Below are 20,086 nucleotides of genomic sequence, written 5' to 3' on the forward strand. Positions count from 1 at the left end.
AAGATTAGATCAGACCAAAAATATTACATTTAGATTGTACCCCATAATGATGTGTTTCTACTACTGTTTATGTAAAAAAGAACACTTTTGTTACCACTTTATTATTAGAATATAATAATAATAGCAACATGGTAAAAACAGATATGTGCCAATTCAATATTCTGTACCCAGCTAGCAAGCTGAGGTGTTGTGGACATCCTGAACTTGTTTTTGCCACTGTTAGCTACTGGTAGCCTGAGTTAGCACGTGTTGAAAAACTTTATTTGAAGTGCATATAACATTGTTGGACTCAGACATGCAGTAAACTCTGATAACATGTGCGACTACAATCAAACTGCTTATCAGAGAGAAAAGTGAAAGGAGGGAAAGTTTGATTTTTAGGACACTCAAGCCTAACATTAGCTGGCTTTGTGTTGACCAGCTAATGTTGTTGTTCTTGCTGTTAGCTGACTCTTGTGCACTGAGTTGTACAGAGAGGGATTGCATGTTTAATCTGATCTAATCTAATCTGAGAGTAAGTTATTGCATGTTTATGCATACTTTATTTATATTTCGTGTCTTCAGGTGAACAGGAAGAGGATGACATTTTATTCAGATACCAGTCACATCTCTTTCCTTTGTGTTTCCCTTTCCCTTCTCAGATAATAAAACAAAGGTATGATGCTTCACGTCTTGAGTCGGAAGGTGCCGACATGAATTAAAATTGCGTCCACAGCACATGAACGCTTGCAGCGTCTCTGCCTTTGAACTACTACGCATTTGTCGGGTCTCTAGCTACATACACAAAATGTGATTAAATTCAAATCAAATTCAAATTTTATTTGTCACACACACAACCATACACAGTATGACATGGGGGTGAAATGCTTGTACCTGTACAATGCCCGACCATTAAATGACAGAAGAAAAGTTTTACAATATTTACAATTTACAGTTTACTACAAAATTTACAAATTAACTTAGGAATTTACAGTAATGAATGTGCAAATAGCAGAAGAGATTATAAAGATTATAAAGATGATAAATTATAGGAATTATAGGATTATAGGAAATGTGTGGTGGTGCGTGTGGTGATGTGTGTGAGAGTCCAGTCTTATAGTGACGTGTGTGGGAGAGTCCAGCCCTACACCTGGTTCAGGGCCCGAATAGCCTGGGGGAAGAAGCTCCTCCTCATTCTCTCTGTTTTGGCCTTAAGGGAGCGGAAGCGCTTCCCAGACCTCAACAGTGAGAAGAGTCCATTCTCTGCATTGCGGCCACTGATTGGTCCGTCCAGCGAGCGACCTCCCTCCTGATTGGTGGTTGCTGCTTTAGCCTTTATTTGTAAGCAGGCATGAGGAAGATGGCGGCATGGTCCGATTTTCCAAATGCCGGCAGGGGCTGAGCCTTGTAACAGTTCTTGAACGGGGTGTAGCAGTGGTCTAATGTTCTAGTGCCCCGGGTGGGGCAGTTGATGTGCTGGTGAAGGTTGTGAAATGTCCGTTTGAGATTCACTCTGTTAAAATCTCCCATAACAATGAGTGCGGCATCTTGGTGAAGTGTTTGTTGATGTGTGAAAGCCTCATAGCTCACATAAGGCAGTGAATTCCCGAGGGAGATAGAAAGGGCGACATTTAACGATCAAAATCTCCAGATTGGGCGAGCAAGAGCGTGTGAGTGGGGAGATGTTTGTGCTGTCGCACCATCAGACACACTCCACCACCTCTTTTCTTCCCCGACTCCATTGTCCTGTCCATGTGGTAAACCGAAAAGAACCCCGTCGGCTGCACGGCGTGGTCTGGTATTGCTGGGTTCAGCCAAGTCTCGGTGAAGCAGAGGAGGTTGCAAAATGTCTCTCTGGAACTTGATTCTGGCTCTGAGGTCATCAAGCTTGTTCTTGATGGATTGAACATTGGCTAGCAGGATACTGGGCATGGGTGCGCGGTATGCGCGAGCCCGTAGCCTGTTCCTGATGCCGGCTCTTTTACCTCGAGGCTGTCGCTTAGGGTCGCGTCCTTTGTTCTCTCTCAGGATCTCCTTTGGCCAGGTTGGGTCCGGAGTTAAACATGGTGAAATGTTCGTGTTTAGGTGGAAGAGTGATGTCCATCCTGTGTTCATGATGGTGAAGAAGTGAGACACATCAAAAACATTCACATTTTTTTCCACAAAGTCGGTTTTGGCTGTTTGCAACATATGTGGTTAGGGTCAGAATATGATGACTGAGTGCTCACAGGGTTAGGACATAAATGCATTATAAATATCTTCCAGGCTTAATTTTTTTTTAACATTGGTAGTTCTTTTATTTTCATCATATTGTTTTCATTGTACTCTACTGCATTGAAAATATTCCATTTGGTTGAGTGGATTATAGTTTAATAATAATGGAGTTTCCAGCATTTACTTGGGAAACTAATACAAAAGAACACCCAAATTACCTCTAATAGTTGAAAACAAAAGGCAACTGACTATGCATCGGATGTTTAGTTCACATTCGATTAGTTTCAGCCGGTATTTGTGCAAAGCCAGTATACCTACAGTACAAAACAATATTAATAGAGAATCAAATGACACTCAGTGAGTTAGTTTACATAACTGAAAAACTCCTAGGAAAGGCTAATTATGGTAGGAAAATTACTTCTGATATTTAAAACCCCCCCAAAAGTTAGTCTGTGGGGAGTGACTCCCTTTTGGAGCCATTTTCGAACAACTCCTGTGTTTACCCTTTCGTCATTGGTTTTGTTTTGCAGCTCCAGGGGTTGCCCCTTGGGTCTAACCTAGTGATGTCAGACATGACATCATAAATGAAAGTGCAAGCTATCCAAAACCCAAAGCAATCTTTTGCATCAGGCTGTAAATATGTTTTTTTTTTTTTTTTTTTTAAATGTGTTGTTAGTTGTCACTTTCAACCCAGGAGTCTGTGCAACATGTGGGTCCATCTGCTGTGGTGACCCTTTGGGGAATTAGAGAGCAGCTGAAAATACCTAATCTTTGGGGATTGACTCTTTTATGGAGCCAGCCTTGAGGAACTGCAGTTTTTAACTCCTTTGTCATTGGTTTTATTTTTCATCTCCAGAGGTGCCCCTTGGGTCTAAACCTAGTAATGTCGGACATGATGGGGAGGGGGGATGCCTCTAAAATAATAGTCTAACATGGAGACTCATAACAAAAGAACAACGTTTAAACCTGCAACATAGATACAACAGATACTGGGCAAGGTTACATTAGCAATGGTTAATTAGAGTCAGTGGTACTAGGGTCTGAGCAGAGTGACACTTTTCCCCAACCTTGCTGTAGCTTACATGACATGGAAGCTCTTTATGTTGTGTTTTTGTGCATTTTTTGACCTTACATAAGCTAAAGTGCATTCAGAGGAGGAGGAATATGAGGGGTCAGCTTGACCTTCGTGGATTAAAATGTAAAAAAAACTTGTTGATCTAAAGCTTCTGCAGGTACCGTCAACACACAGACATCTCATGGAAATGGGCTTAAGAGCAGTGTGCCCTCCACAAAATCACTGCTTCCAAATGTAGTTATATTTAGCATCAGTTTTTTAGTATGACAATGCTGATGCCTTTTTCCCCCACTGAGACTAACCAGATGGTTCCTTTTTAGTTTTCCAGAAACAAATCAATGGCAGTTTCATTTGTAATGTGTTGCATTTATCCCACAAATCCCACTGAATTAGCTCACACAGCATGTAATATGCTGCATAAAATTTAGCTTTGGTTACTCTGCGTTTAAAGCTCAGAATCTTTTCTTGGCTTTTGTAAAGCTTATCCTACATATGTAGATTATCAAGTCAGTCTGCCGCATTACAATTCCTCCCTATCTCACTGTGGGCTAAATACTCATCCCTTCAACGAAAGGGATGAGCTTGCATCAGTCTCTCAGCACTGAATCACATTCCCTCCTCTGTCTACCTACCTCCTCCACTGAAAACATCCTTTCTCTCTCCAACGCTCTCAGTGTTCTGGGCTCAAGCACTTTATCACTGTAAGCTTGCAAAAACATGTTCAAGCATTTCGACTTGCACTCGTATGGAATTTCAATCTTGTTGCTGGACATTCTGGGCAGCTCTGCCTTCATGTTGCCATAATGGAAAGTCATAGATACCTAAAGTGAGAATAAGAAGCTTTTATCATAATAAATAGCACGTGTGCTAACAGAATTCTATTAAATACATTGTTCTGACACACAACACAAAACTATCCACAACACTACACACTAACTACACAAGACAACACATTAACTACATACTGCAAACACGCTAATCGTCACAAATCTCTCACATCTCAAAACTCTCTCTCTCTCCCTCTCTCTCTCTCTCTCTCTCTTGCCGTCACTCCTAAAACTTCCCCTGTTTTTTTTTGTTTTGTTTTTTTTTTGCTCATAAGCACAGAGTGCTTGCTGCGGTGTCCTTAGACAGTAAACGTGACGAGGAAAAAACGCTGCGAATATACTGTTATCTTGGCCGATCAACACAATTTATAAACTGGTATATATCACCTTGTTGCTTTGTCTTTAAGTGGTCATGTGATTGGCTTACCACGACTACTTTATTCTTCCTCAGTCAAACAGCAGCACTCATGCGATTGTTTTGCCCCCTTAGCTCCAGCTCTTGTGCTAGACCAGGGGTCAGCAACCTGCGGCTCCGGAGCCGCATGCAGCTCTTTAGTCCTCAAAGTGCAGCTCCGCGTGGTTTGGGAAAATAAATTGTTTTTTTAAGTAATTAGCTGAAGTGTATTTTATTAATGTTAATTCTTTTTTAACTTGTAGTTCTAAATTGGAAGATTATTGTGATGTTGAAATATAAATATAAAATTATATTTTTTGATCGCTCAAAATAAGCGTCGCACTTGCAGAAGCCGGTGTACCCGCCGAAACGCCGTGCATTTATCGAGACTTTCAACCCCAGGGCCCTATTTCAGGAAGCCGGTTTAGTGCAAACTCTGAGTAAGTATACCCTGAGTTAACGAAAACTCTGGGTTTTCGGTTTCACAAAGCGAGTTTAGATTAATCCTGAGTGAGTCACTATGACGACACACTCCGTGAAGATAACCTGCCCCCTAGCAGGTTTACTTCAACTAACCCTGACGTTCTCCGCCTCTTTGTCGGAAACCTGACAGTAGGAAGTGTCAGACATGGCGTGCCCCTTCCTTGAAGAGCCAGTAGATGTTGAAGCCCAAATTCTCTGCAGAGAGAGTGATTAGAGCGCGTTTTATCATTTCCTGATGATTTCCTGTGTGAACGTTACCGTTGTTCAGCACAATCTATAATTTATTTGAATAACATCCTCAGGCCTAATATTGCTCATGTGACACATCGCGGACATTCTCTCAGTTCTGTACATATTATTTGTATTGCACTTCGGTTTTTTGCAAACAGGAGCTTTCTGTATAATATTGGTGACGCTGAGCACGTTTCCAAGGCTACCGTCTGTCGGGCAGTCAGGAATGTTACAGTTGCACTGAAACGTCTCCTGTACTCATTTGTGGTGTTCCCCGGTCATAGACCCACAAGATTTATCAAAGAGGGATTCCACAAAATTGCAGGTATCAGGATGAACAAAACTTAATTCATGATGTGGTGATACTTGAACTACTACTTAAATTTTACATTTATTCTCACGGTTCCCAGGCGTGATTGGCTGTACAGATGGCACTCACATTCCAATCATTGCTCCTTCAGTAAATGAAGGAGACTATGTGAACAGGAAGTCTTTCCACAGCATTAATGTACAGGTACATAGTTCCCTGTAGCATGTCAAACTAACAAATTATTTCATTATAGTAATGGATGCTAATTTGTGTTCTCTGCACTGTGAAGATCATATGTGATGCTGCCAACATTATCACAAATGTGGAAGCCAACTGCTCAGCCTCTGTGAGTGGTGGTGGTGGAGGACCCCCACCTGTTTTTCAGGCCTCTGCTTTTTTCTGTTGACTATAACGGGTCACATTTGAGCATACAGAGTAAGCAAATATTTACTTGTAATGTGCTCAGATAATTTCAATAAGTGCTTACAGAAAGAAAATTAATGTAGCCTCTAACTGCAATTGATTTACATGGGACAAACAGACCAAGCACTATGGCTCATAATACAATTACACCTTACCTGTTTGGACTATATTTTTATATTTCATTTTTACTTGCTGCCAGGAACGTTTGGGACCTGTTGGGTTGCACCTGCGCTCACATCACATCACGAAATAAAATGTATAAAATAAAAAATAAAATAAAATATAATAAAATAACGTGTTAAATGGGTGGAAATCCCTAGATCAATGTTTGAATTAACACTCACGCATTGACTCTGTCGGCTATGTTTTGCCATGCATGCTCCCTTTCTTTTGCAGCTGAGGCTGTGTTACTTTTTTTCCGCAAAATTTGCATGTTATCGGCATATGCTGCCATCAGAATTTCGGCCTCAAGTGCTGTAAAATACATTGACCGCGCCTTCTTTCCCTCCGTCTCCATGGTGACTCGCTTAATCTGTGCTCCACTAATCAGGGCTTTATGTATCCTCGTGCGCGCGTTTAACTCGGGGTTAAAGCAACTCCGCGTTGACTGAACTACTTGTTATCAGCCTTTCTGAAACCGAATATTCCGAGTTGGACAGTTCGGGGTTACTCAACCCTGAGTATCGTTTTTCACTCTGAGTTTTCTAAACCGGCTTCCTGAAATAGGGCCCAGGTGCCCATAGGCCAATTATGGATCTTTGGATCCACATTATGTCAGCAGCTCCACCGTGAACTATACATTGCTCGCGCCTCACAGACGACAGCTTACAGTCCTGCATAAAGATGAAAGTGACTTCGTACAGCCCCGATTTCCAGACGCTGTGCGCAGAGGTTCAGGAGCAGAAGTCTCATTGTAAACATATCACGGCAGACCCGACGATGTTTGCATGAACACGCTTTTCAGCATCTCTTTATTGACCACTTTTCACACACAGTTGCTGACACATACAGTCGGTGTTAAAGCTCACAGCCCGACACATACCAGCACAGATAGCACAGACGTTAAGGCGGCGAGGCTTGAGTGCGGGTGCCGCTCAGGTGCGTCCGCCTCCCCTACAGCGGCGCTGCAGACCACGCCCCGCCACACACAGTAACCAGGTAAAATACATATTTAGGCTGAATTTTGCAAATATCTATTTTTTTTAGCAGCATAGTGCTTTTTTCAAATTATTTTTAAAAGCCAGGTCAAGGCTCCAAAAGCCCAAAGGCGATATAAGGGTGGCGGCTCAAAACAGTTTTTGTTTGCTACATGGATCATTTTAGTTCAGCTGGGTGTCTTTCCTTTTGTTATTTTTCTTTAAGAGTTCAAAATGTGTTAATTACATAAATAAAAAAGTAATTTTCTCTGTAGCACTTCATGGATCTAGGCAACACACCTTAGTTGTTCACACAAAGCTTAAAGGTAAAAAAACAATATATACAGTCTTATCTGCATTTTAGAGGTCAAAAAGTATTTGCGGCTCCCAGTGTTTTCTTTTGTGTGGAAATCCCGTCCAAATGGCTCTTTGGGTGTTAAAGGTTGCTGACCCCTAGTCTAGACAGTGATTGCGATTACCGTCCGCGGAAGTGCGTGCAGCTGCTTAAAGCTGTAGCGTCCAGATTACTTACGTAGTCAGCTACTTCGGTGCAACTGATACAAGATGCGGTAAGCTGAACACAGCTTCAACCGTCTGTTTGTTGAAAAATAGTAACGGGCCGCATTTTCTTGTTAGTAACTGTAACGGCGTTGTAGCAATAGGAATAGTAATTAGTTAAATTACTAGTTACTGAAAAAAGTAACGCTGTTACTTGTAACGCTGTTACTTGTAACACCGTTATTCCCATCACTGGTTTTAACAAACACAAAACATTAATCTGAAAATGGACAGATAAGACTAGATGAAAATGCAGCCAATGCCCAAAGGACCAAGCCTTGAGAGCTAGACCAGTGTAAAAACTATGAGAAAGTCTGACTCCATGGAAAAAAAATGTCATGGTCACTGTGTCTACCCGGCTGGCTCAGTGAGGCTACATGCGTTTTTGTTTTGATTCTGCTCTCACTCTCTTTCTCTCCTGTCTCCTCCCTGCCTGGGTGGAGCTTCTCAGTGCCATTGTATTGACTCATGTTAGGGTAACCCTGGCAGCACATCAGCTTATATATTTTAGAGTCTAGTAACAAAGTCCACAAACAATAAACCTCAACAGAACTAGGAGCACCTGCTATACAAACAAACGCACTGGAAGTAGAAACTGCTTCATTCATTCGTTTGTCCCTGCTGCTCTGCTTCTGTGGAACTTAGAGTAGGAAACTCTCACATGGTACTCTAATGAGGCACAATGGTACCAAGGCTCCAGGTTCAAACCCCACAAATGTCATTAATTTTTGAATGTAGACTTTTAATGACAGAATCTTTATTACTTTTTACAGCATGTCCTGCTGTTTGATTCCAGAAAGAGAGTGGACACAAAGCAGGTCTGCAGGAGGTAGGAATCACCCGGATTTTTGAAAAGACAATTCCTTGGACAGAACTGTGAGGATGTGGCAGCTCGACCACAGAGTTAAAAGGACAACATTAATAAAAATCATGTTAATTAAATAGTGGAAACAATTTGCTAAATGGCCCCATTGTCTCGATGGTGTTCACATTAATGCTCTTGTTTCAGCTACGACCCACACATCCATTAAATTTCTCTGTCATTTCAATTATGAATAGTCAGGAAATTACTGCGTTCATATTGGGCTCAGAGGAAATTAAATGCCTCTGTGGTGTTGGACTATATTTGTGTGTCTTACTATTGGCTGTTTGAAGAAACTCAGAATGTGATTTTAATTAAATTAAATGATATAAATTCCTACTACCCCAGCCGTTTCTTAGTACTGCTGCTACTATTTAAACATGTCTATGAACGAACAAAAACAACTAATTTCATAGACAGAACAGGATAACACTTTGCCAGAAAATGAAACATTGGCTACAAGTCACAACCAAGTAATTATGAAAATATCAGACAAGAGCCAAGGGACAGGCAGTCGCTTTGAGCACCATGATTCTCAGGGCAGGGCACAGTCTACCACAAATGAGATGCTAATGAGCTTGAAGATAATTCCAGTCATCTGCATATCAACTGGAGATTGGAAACGAGTGGGTGGACGAATGTTTTTAATGGTTTGAACACTGCTGGGTGGTCAACATATGAAATGTACCTTAGAAACATGCCAATTAGGGATCTGGATGCCCAAATGTCTGAGTAGTTAACGAGAAAAACAAAAAAACAAAAACAAAAACCTCCCTTTGAGCTCTGAAAATCAAAATGCCTTGATGGTGATTGAGCTGATGATGGCCATTTGAAGCTGATAGACTAATAATAACTCAAATAACCACTCTTTCCTGCCAGACAAGGACATGAATGTGAGGCTAGTGATGATGTTGCCCTGGTGCACAACAACTCCTTTGCACCAATCAATCATGGTGTGGATGCCACACTCCATCTGAATATTGTTGCTAACCACGTGCACTACTTTATGTTTGACAAATTCTAATGGCTACTCCCACCAAGAAAAAGTCTCCCCAGTTGGTATGGAAACTGGCAGCATGACTGTGCAACAGCCAAATCTGCAGAAATGATGTGGTGCTGTCATGGCAGTGTGGAGCAGCGTCTAAAAGGGATTCTGCCAAAATCTTGTGGAATCCATAAACCAAGAACTGGGGCTATGTTCAGAGCAAAAGGAAACTCAACTCATTATTAGCATGGTGTTTCTAATAAGATGTTCAGTGAGCTGTACATGATATAAATGTGTAGATGCATTTATTTATAAAAAATATAGCCCTGTATCTAGAAGAGGCAAAATCCGGTCATGCAAGATCATAACACCTTATCACAAAGTTTCATTGAAGTGACCATTTACCATCTCTATTCCAACCCAAGCCCCCAGTTCAACGACTGCCACTGGTATCTCACTTGAGAAATCATGAAACTGCTATAAAAGATCCTTACTTACTTTCTTACTGCATTTAACGCTGGATGACATCAAGTGTCTTGTAAAAAATAAAGCACAAAAGACAAAAAAGGGTTTAAAGAGGTTTTTCTATCTTTCCTAGCAGCCACAGAAAGCACTTGTACTGTAAGAGGATTTCTGAAAAGGCGATTTGTTGACTCACTAAAAGGTCATTGGTCATCCCTAAATCCTTCTGATGTAACACTACTTTTTATTTTTCACCCAAACTGCCTCTTTGTACTCATGACAAAGTAACAGTGAAACATATAAATCTCTCTTTCATTCATGGAACAGGGAGAACACTTCAACTCAATTGAGGCAGAGTTTTGTTTCAGCTAACACTGTAGCTGAAGTGAGGTCCTGCTTGGACACTTAAGTTCACATTGTCTTCAACTGATTTTATCTTTAGCAAACATTTTTCATTTTTGTGAAACCTTAAAATTTCTTATTACACAATCAAAGAAAAATAATGATGCAAAAGCCCAGCCTATACTCTAGTGCAGACACAGACATATGGCACTACAGATGAGTATTTATTCCTGTAGTCGGCCATCTGGGGTGCATGTGTGGTTCATTCACTGCAGTATAAATTCTCTGCAGACAAGTCCGCATGGTCACAAAAACAGACACATATATCTTTCCATTTAAATTTATCATTACTCATACCCGAGTGGAACCTAGTGGAATATAACTAGAAAGTGCATTTTCTGAAGAAACTGCAGTGTGAATGCTTGAATCTGAATGTATGCACTGAAATGAATTAATTGATGAAATTAAGTTAAAAATGTTGAATGAGATAAAAAAAAAAACCCTGAATTTTTAACCTGAATACAAAAGTGCTGAACTGCTAAAAGCTGACATTTACATAAAGGAAGAATTTGGAAAATAGCTGAACATGTTTATGACGGCAGCATGGTGGCAAGGTGGTTAGCACGGTTGCCGCACAGCAAGAAGAACCTGAGTTAAATTCCCACATCAGGCTGGGGTCTTTCTGTGTAGAGTTTGCATGTTCGCCCCGTGTTTGCGTGGGTTCCCTCTTGGTACTCTGGCTTTCTCCCACTGTCCAAAGACATGCAGCTTGTGGAAAAAGCTGAAAAAGGATAAGCGGAAGCAAATGGATGGATGGGTAAGAGAAACACCTGCATAATATACATTATTTAGACTGATGAAAAGCACAGATTTTATTTACATTTGGGTTAAAAAAATTAAAAACAGTTTAAAGATGACCCTCGAGTTGCACTGCATTAAAAATGGGGATGATTCTGTGTTGAAATGACTGCACGGACTCAACACACGCCTAAATCACTCTCTGTGATCACAGTTCACTGTGCCATCAACAAATACAGAAAAAAAGCTTCAAGTCATGCCAAGAAGACACCATAAGTGAACATGATCCAGAAACGCTTCAATCAGCAGACAAATCAAAAAGTTACATTCTTTTTGAAAAATAAGGACATCGCATCATCCAGACTAAAGAGGGATTATCTGACTTTTTGTTCAGCACTGAGTTCAAAAGCCTCTGATGGCAGTGGGGTATATTAGTGGCTTCTGTGCTGAAAGGTATATAAAGCTTCCCAGGTAAGTAGCCCTCCATTTCAGATGACGCCCTTTTCAGGGAAATTCTTGGATATTTTAACAAGACAATGCTGAACATAACATTTTCTTACAGTTGTAATTTTACAGTTACAGTTGTAATTTTGGCTGTTTGTGTGCAACCCACCTCTTTCCCCTGAACTGAAACATAGCTGTCTCTTCCAGACCATTACTTCAGGTCTGTGTGTTTAATCGTGTAATTTACATCCACATGGAAGGGAGGATAGATCGTGTCGTTGAAGCCATATGAAACGAAGAGTCCCATCAGGAAGAAGATGCCAGCAAATATGAATTTGCTATAGGTTGCTATAGAGAAATTAGAAATTAGAAAAAGATGAGTAAAAGTCACAACTAACAATTAAACGATGACATATTTTTCATTTAATCACAATAAAACTGAAAAAATAGAGAAAATTCATATGCAGACAGCACTAGGCTAACGTGTGTACCTGAACAAACTTTAACCTTCTTGGCAGACTGAAAATTTTACACATACCTATAAAAATGAAACAAACACGGACTGTGGAATGTGGGTCACAGTAGGCTCGGGGTTGAATTGGCAAACTTCCTTCTGATGTCTGTGACAGTGATCCGAGCTGGCGTGTGCTTCTTTGCAGAGCCCAAACTCTGTTCCTGTCTGAACCAATAAGGATCAGTTCCTCAGTGAATCTGTTTAGCTGCAGGTCAGCGTAACAAGGTGGAGACTGACCAAGTCCATTTTTTAAAAGGATGGACTGAGATGAAGTTGACAAGTGTCAAGGCTGCCAACCCAGTCACACCAGCTCTGGGTCAGTGTGTTTGGACCAGAACTCTAGTTCAGGTCCAAAATAGTTCTTCCCTTTGGGAAGTGTGTTTTGATATGGTGCTCAATCATGGCAACATATAGTTCCTGTAGTTTTCATAACTGAAATATTACAAAACCAAAACCAACCAACCAAAACATTTTCTCTGATTCCTCTAGTCATATCTGTGTGATGGTATTTTATATAAGTGATTGTCCATCTATCCATTCGCTTCAGCTTATCCTTTTTCAGGGTCGTTGGGGGGCTGGAGCCTATCCCAGCTGTCTTAGGGCGAGAGGCAGGTTATAAGTAATCAATATTAAAAAATATTTTTGTATAAATGGTGAGAGCCCTGACACTCGCTCTTGAACGATTATTAGGCTGATTTTGCATTTCAACAGCCACATTCTAAGTTTTATAAAACTTAGTATGTGGTAGTACTACACAATACCCTGGGTATCAGAGTGTAAACATGCAGCCAAGTCCATAAATAGTTGTACAATGACACTTTTCTTTTCACTCTACATCCACAAAGGACATCACTACCAGAGCAAACAATTACAAAGTAACTGAAGTGCAGAATTCCAGGTTTAATTAAAGGATTTTAACATGTGTCTTATATTTGGATGCTTAAAAGTAAATGGACAATTGACTGACAAGGAGTTGCATGGATTATTTCATTACAAATTAAGCAGATTAAAGATTTGGAGTTGATTCCAAATGTTGAACTTGACTTTGGTAGCTGTTCATTTGAACTCTCAATCAATATATTGAGATATTGATCCAAGTGAAGGAGTCCATTATTAGGCTGAAAAATCATAATAAATCTCTTCAAGAGATAGCAAAAACATTCGAAATGGCCAATCAATAATCAGGTATCTTCTTAAAAAGAAGGAATGCACTGGGCAGCTCACCAACACCAAAAGGCCTGAATGAAAGAAAGAAAAAACAACTTCATAACATCTAACCAAGTCAGGAACATATGCAAAGATGTAGGTATATCACTGTCTATAATCAGGAGATGACTTCTTGAATGGAAACACTGAGACGTTATAACAAGGTGCAAACCACTGGTTACACCTAAGAACAAGAAGGACGATCTGATTTCCTCGTGTCAGCATTGTTCCCACATCATCATAATTAATGTTGTTCCAGGTTCAACATTGCAAGTGACCAATCACCTTCTTGTGACGTCATTCCTTTGCGACTTCGAAATACCCGCCTTCGATTATTTCGAAATACAAGTGAAGAAGCGAAAAACCGCCGCCTGTCCGCCGAATTTGAAGTCAATTTAGGATACTTTCCTTTAATAAACGGTAAGCATTATACATATGTTCCTCACTTGGCTTGCTGTTTGTTTGCTAGCGATAGGCTACTTGACAACAGCATTAGCTAACCAGTGTTCTCTAGACCAGCGTTCCCCAACTTTTTGGGTGTTTCGTGGCCCGGGGGTTGGGTCAGGCAAAATTGCAGTAGCTTCCCTGATCATTTTACAAACATAAGTGAAGAGAATCTGGACTAAAAGGCCTAGACTTATGGTTGTGTGCTGAATCTATGACTCAAACTATCACCTGGAAACATAATTAACTGGTCCATAGCTGTGAAACTGGACATGAGTTCTTGATTCTATGGAGATTAACAGTAATCCAGAAATTTACAAATTTGTCCTGGTACATCGCGTAAATGTTGTCCCTGGGACATCGCGTAAATGTTGTCCCTGGGACATCGCGTAAATGTTGTCCCTGGGACATCGTGTAAATGTTGTCCCAGGGACATCGCGTAAATGTTGTCCCTGGGACATCGCGTAAATGTTGTCCCTGGGACATCGCGTAAATGTTGTCCCTGGGACATCGCGTAAATGTTGTCCCAGGGACATCGCGTAAATGTTGTCCCTGGGACATCGCGTAAATGTTGTCCCTGGGACATCGCGTAAATGTTGTCCCAGGGACATCGCGTAAATGTTGTCCCTGGGACATCGTGTAAATGTTGTCCCTGGGACATCGCGTAAATGTTGTCCCTGGGACATCGCGTAAATGTTGTCCCTGGGACATCGCGTAAATGTTGTCCCTGGGACATCGCGTAAATGTTGTCCCTGGGACATCGCGTAAATGTTGTCCCTGGGACATCGCGTAAATGTTGTCCCTGGGACATCGCGTAAATGTTGTCCCTGGGACATCGTGTAAATGTTGTCCCTGGGACATCGTGTAATTGTTGTCCCTGGGACATCGTGTAAATGTTGTCCCTGGGACATCGTGTAATTGTTGTCCCTGGGACATCGTGTAAATGTTGACCCAGGGACATCGTGTAGATGTTGTCCCTGGGACATCGTGTAAATGTTGTCCCTGGGACATCGTGTGATAGCTTGTAAATAATGGAATGAAAATTATTGATTGTTATTAACTTGTGAAAAAGAAGTGTAACAAATCCACATGTTATGTTCTTACACCCTTACAGAAACTGTGACTCCTTCACAATGTCAGGTAAATGTCAACTCATGTTGAATAATCAACCAATCAAGCCTTTTATTATCACATGCAATGTTACACGTACAACTGCAATGAAAATTTCACCCCCTTCTGACCATACATATATTGCTTAAACATCACATTGGGAAGACAGGTCGGAAACAGTTAGGAAGGTCAGAAAACAATTTAATTAATAGATGAGGGGAGAGGAGGAGAAAAAAGAACTACAACCAGACAAAGCTCCTAGAAGACTGAAATGGATGATGGTTGCAGCATGCAAAAAGAAAATGATATCTGTTGACTACAGCATATGCTTTCTCACAGATTACCTTGTGGGAGTAGCTGGACCAAACTCTATTGGTATTTCAAGTTTGAAATCCCTGTTTGACCAGACTAACATTTCAGATGAGGTACCTCTTGACATAAAAATCCTTTTATGTTGTCATAAAACTAATGTTAAATTCTGCTTTAAATACACTTTATTGTACAATTTACTTAATGAATCGTATTCCTTAGTTCTGTTTTTATTTATATGTATTTATTTATTTGTTTTATAAGGTAATAGATGGCCTAATCTATTTGCAGTGTGAGGTATGTTGAAAAGCTTGTTTGATCATAATGACATAGCATGTTTACGTTTTTTGTAATGTATTTGAAAACATGTATTTATGTTATTTTTATAGAATTTCCCTCACATTTATCCAATACCAAGCCAAATCACTGGAAAAATTTTGGATGGGTCCACAAGAGCACAAAGTGCATACTTTTTGAAGGTATGACTTGGACTGTGGTAACTATGTTCTTATCACAAAGGGTTTATAAGTTGCCACTATAAACAAACAGCATTTTCCAAAATTGAAGCCTTGTCTGAAGAACCTGAAAAATACCTTTCTGAAACCTTTTCTGTGTAAAGACTTGTTCAAAAGCAATGCACACAGATTAAAACATTTCTGTCTTGGCCAACTGATAAAGAACACCAAAAATTGAGTGGTGCGTGTTGAGTCTGTGGTCTTGATTTGTTTTGTACACACTATAGAAATTAATTAATGTAAACCAAAAATGACACTTTCTATATGTTTGTGTATCTGCAGAATTAATTACAAGTCTCACCTGACAAGCTTTTGCAGTTTTGCAGTGTCATTCTTGACAGAAAAACATACTTGTCACATTATTTTTATTTCCAGAAAAACATCTTTCAGATGTATGAGAAATTGATTGGAGCCTGTCTGGAAAACGGCAGCCACTGGACCTTGTTTGTAAGTTGCACAGATTTTGCACTCTCTCTAGTGCATGATACTTTTCAGTGTCCCTCATTAGGAAAGCTCAAGGCCCAAGCCTACCATATCCATCTTTTTACAAAACAGTTTTGTGACATACCCAAGAGGACCATAGTCTATATGAATTCATTTGGCGAGTCGGAGGTCAGAAAAAGTGCGGTGTTGAAAAACTGGAGGTAATTAATTAACATATTTAACATAACATATTTAATTTAATTGAAATCATTACCGAACGTGGTTATTGATTTCTCTATATGCTTTTTATTTGTAATAACTGCGATCTCTCAGCTCATTTGCTTCAGCAAGAGGCTGCGCTGGAGAGTGGACCTTGTCACATGTGAGCCACCCACATCAACAGGATGGGAACTCATGTGGAGTGCATGTCATAATGGTACTGAAAACTATAGCTTTAACCTATATAAGTAATGTTTACATTTTTGCCTATTCAGTTTTTAAAGCCTTAGAGGCAGGATGGTAAAATCTCAATTTTTTTTGTAGATTGAACCATTTCAGCAGTAATGCTTCGCTTTGGTTGCTCTGTTTTTGTTTTTTTTTCTCGGGGGGGGGGTTAAAAACAAACAAACATTTCTTTGTTAATCTAATTCTTTTTGTTCTTTCTTTTTTTTTTTTTCTTCTTCGTCAATTATTAGTTTGCCCAATCTCTCATTGACGGTAAAACACAAGTGGAGGAGTACAACACTGAAATCACAAAGCTCAGGTCCCGACTTTGCCACTACTTATTTTCCTCAATAGGTAAAGATAAAATTAGCTGCCTTCTTTTTCTCTAACATTGGAAAATGTAACTTGTACTTAAACAAATTATATTTTGCAGATCGAACTAGGAAGTGCAGTCAGTGCTGGTGTGTGATTGCAGCCAAAGACCGGGTACACTATGACATGTCCTTAGCCATATAGATTGTTTATTTAATGGACTTTGTTCATTTGCTTTTTGTTTGTTTATTTCTTCTTCTTCTTTTTTTTTTAATTCACAGGTGCAGTGCCAGAAATGTGGTGCATACAAGCACATGCGTTGTTCAAAGTCTGTTTGTGGCATCTGTATCTTCTGTGAGAGTAAGTCACAATATGACTAAACAATGTCCAAAAATGTTTAAAGTGAAAAAAATTTCGTAATTTTGCCTTTGCACACCCGGACTGTGTAATTAAAGTGGACGTTTCAAGATCCAGTTTTTACACAAAACTATTTTAGACATAACTGTGTCGTATTGTGGGGATTTCTCTTCACAATTAAATTGATATAGTGCTGTTTATATCATTCTTCTTTATGTAACAGCACAGTGCAGCACAGCAGAGGGAAAGGAGTTGTGCAGCATAGTGGGTGGCTATACAGGAGGAGCAATAGAAGTAGCCAGTGAAGAATGTCATCAGGGAAAGCATCAGGCAGCGAATGACAAAGGAAAAGTTCCTAAGGGAGAGAACATCTGCAGCAAATCGACAAGTAACAGTGAGATAGGAAGACTGACAGTCAGAGATGAAGGTACACAGACTGAAAGAGATGAAGGTACACAGACTGAAGACAACGAAAAAGAAGCAGAAGTATACGGCACAAGTCTGAGTACAGATAATGCTGCTGCTGATGATGTTGACAGGATCGATGCAGATACAGAATTCCAAACTGATTCAGAAGGAACTAGTACAGTTTACAGAGTGCATGGTCGCTTATCTGTACCAAGCTCAAAAAAGAAAACCTACACAATAACAGAAGACGAGATCAAGCGCAGAATCAACGCAGAGAACATGTCAGTTCATGTTTTCAGAGGTTTGATTGGGGTAGGTATACATTTCGTGATTTTGATGTCACCTGAAATAAATCCGGGTTACTCGTATCAATGAAGTGACAATGTGGCTGGAAATTGTGCATTTGCTGCAACATATACACAATTACACCATGTAAACAAAAGCATTTAACTTTGTGCGCGTGTGTGTGTCTCTCTCTGCTCTTTTGGTGTTTGCACTTTTTCTTTTTTAGGGCCGTAAAGCCAAACTGCCCGCAATGATTCTTGACAGGCCTAAGAAGGCCAAAACTAAAGTAACAGTGTTTAGTGTTCTGAGTGAAGAGGAGGCTGGGGAGCTAGCCCTCGGGTTTGCCGGAAGATTGGCCTGCGATGTCACAACAGACATGGTCTGTAAAGGCATCGACCATTCAAGTGCTGATATGACAAAGTAAGTTAGTAAAACAATATGAAAGTTGTATCTTTTTTGGTATTATTTGTCATTTCCCCGTATTTGGGTTATTGGTGTAACATTGTTAATCTTACTTTCTAATAACAGACAGACTCTTCTCAAAATCCAACACAATCTTAAACATGAGCTGAGTGATTCCTCAACCTTCAGTTTGCTGACACACACCTTTGGCCCCGCTGCACTGGATTCTGTCATTTCATTCCTGTGTGAAAAACTTGATCTTGTCTCTTAAATAATGAAACCTTTTGTGACTTTTGTTTGTTCTGTAAATCAGAATCTTGAAAATTGTTCATTGTTGTTCTAAGTTTGTGTTAACTATTTGGCAAAAATGATTGGTTCCTAATCCAAACAGCATAATGACTGTTCTAACATATATCTTAAAAATGCTACAAAGAAAGAAAATTATCACATATGTTTCAATATGAATGTAATTGTGTCACACTCGGTTTGTAGTAGCTTTCCTGTTTTATTTTGAGTTTTGGTATGTTTACACTGTTATTTTTATTTCCCGTGTGTTCGTCTTCCCTTATTAGTTTTACTGTATTTAATTAGTCTGATTTAATAACTTATAATTATTTACTTTCCAGTGTGTATATATGCTCCTCGTTTGGATTATTGTTTGTTTGAGTTCTGCCTGTCTTTTCTATTAAAGATTTGGACTTTTGGACTATTAGTGGACCTCGTAGGTTTTTATTCTGTTCAATTGGTAATTGACTGGGTTTAATTTAGTGGCCTGGAAAACAGGCCGGAGGGGTCTGGTCATTTTAACCCCCTAAGACCCGAAATCTTCCATGGCATGCATTTTTAATTTCTCTTTGATATTTGGGCCGATTGGAACCCGATGAATGTAAAAAGAAAGAATTACCAGGTTTTGTTTTTTTTACCTAATTTTTGTTTCTGAGAAAAATGAGAGCCACATATGAGGACATTAATTTGAAATTTCGATAGAACAGTTGCAGTATAATGTCCTCATAACTGTATATCAGGCACTTGTTGATCAAGATTTAGTATTTTGGTCTAAATAACCCAAAATGTGATGTCCACATGTGTGGACGCCAGGCTGGAGTAAAGTGTTAGAGCTATTTATACCTATGTAAACTTTTATACACTGGTTTTTACCTGTCTTGTTTCAGAAAGGTTTAAAAGGGTAATGTCCACAGTTTATTTGTTTATTTATTTGTTTGAATTCAACATATTTTATTAAAGTAATTGAGCTTGAACACAGAAAAAACTGAATCAAATAATCATAAAATCAAATCACTTGCACTATACTGAAGTCTAATCTACTCTGAGCTAATGCCGGTTTCCAACACTAATGATCGGGTGAAGGAGAGAGATGAGGGTGTGCACGGCCACTGGTGCTCTTATCCCTGTTCTTTGTGATACAATCCAACAGGAAAGCAGTCAAACCCTTGGACATTAGCCAAGTTAACGTTCACAAATATATACACACAGAGGAACTCTGAGCCCCAATGTCAGCATTAGCACAAACATGCCACTTCATACCAAATCTCAGTGTGAGGTCAGGTGTTAGTCTCATTCCATTATTCTGGCTATATTTTCTTACTCATTACTATTAAACTTATACTTAAGACTAACTATTAACAAAATCACACCCCAATAACTCTGTTATTACACTTTGTATTTAATCATAAAAAGGCTGGATGTTGAAACCTTTTACTTCTATTTTGTATGAGCCAGGATTCTCAACAGCTGATAGTGACAGGTATCGTTTTATGGAGCAAAAAACTTAAGAGCGCATATTTTATAAATAATACCAACAATTACAAATGCA

General features: G+C 39.6%; 1 protein-coding gene and 1 long non-coding RNA gene across 9 annotated transcripts; one reads left to right on the top strand and one right to left on the bottom strand.

The window, feature by feature from the left end:
- Positions 1 to 5,776: 5,776 nt before the first annotated feature.
- On the bottom strand, positions 5,777 to 12,262 carry LOC147309532 (uncharacterized). Its single transcript, XR_015125895.1, has 3 exons — positions 12,062 to 12,262; positions 11,693 to 11,871; positions 5,777 to 11,062 (listed from the first exon to the last, which is right to left on the bottom strand). It is a non-coding gene; the product is annotated as an uncharacterized LOC147309532 (long non-coding RNA).
- Positions 12,263 to 13,430: 1,168 nt separating this feature from the next.
- On the top strand, positions 13,431 to 18,964 carry LOC147309533 (uncharacterized). Of its 8 annotated transcripts, XM_086270344.1 has the most exons (14): positions 13,431 to 13,663; positions 14,802 to 14,827; positions 15,137 to 15,222; positions 15,371 to 15,403; positions 15,496 to 15,585; positions 15,997 to 16,068; positions 16,177 to 16,265; positions 16,378 to 16,480; positions 16,740 to 16,842; positions 16,922 to 16,974; positions 17,082 to 17,160; positions 17,381 to 17,877; positions 18,077 to 18,270; positions 18,379 to 18,964. In XM_086270344.1, the coding sequence occupies exons 2-14, from the start codon at positions 14,821 to 14,823 to the stop codon at positions 18,521 to 18,523; spliced, it is 1,551 nt and encodes a 516-aa protein (XP_086126470.1). In that variant the 5' UTR covers positions 13,431 to 13,663; positions 14,802 to 14,820; the 3' UTR covers positions 18,524 to 18,964. The 8 variants fall into 8 exon arrangements, with proteins under 8 accessions (XP_086126470.1, XP_086126473.1, XP_086126471.1 ...); XM_086270347.1 differs by lacking the exon at positions 15,137 to 15,222 and having other exon boundaries at positions 13,505 to 13,663; XM_086270343.1 differs by lacking the exon at positions 13,431 to 13,663 and having other exon boundaries at positions 14,694 to 14,827.
- The last annotated feature ends 1,122 nt before the right edge of the window (positions 18,965 to 20,086 follow it).

This window comes from Aulonocara sp. 'chitande type north' Nkhata Bay, linkage group LG17, assembly GCF_057382095.1.
Source record: "Aulonocara sp. 'chitande type north' Nkhata Bay isolate Kocher_YH1m ecotype deep benthic linkage group LG17, A_spYH_male_GT1.1, whole genome shotgun sequence".
Lineage (NCBI taxonomy): Eukaryota > Metazoa > Chordata > Actinopteri > Cichliformes > Cichlidae > Aulonocara > Aulonocara sp. 'chitande type north' Nkhata Bay.

What these genes read in the sequence shown, in the direction of transcription:
- LOC147309533 (XM_086270340.1), top strand. Translation starts at nt 15,010, where the DNA reads ATGAGGGGAGAGGAGGAGAAAAAAGAACTACAACCAGACAAAGCTCCT. An exon ending in CATCTGTATCTTCTGTGAGA is followed by an intron (nt 17,161 to 17,380) that starts GTAAGTCACAAT and finishes TTTATGTAACAG; the next exon opens with CACAGTGCAGCACAGCAGAG. An exon ending in TTTTCAGAGGTTTGATTGGG is followed by an intron (nt 17,878 to 18,076) that starts GTAGGTATACAT and finishes TTTCTTTTTTAG; the next exon opens with GGCCGTAAAGCCAAACTGCC.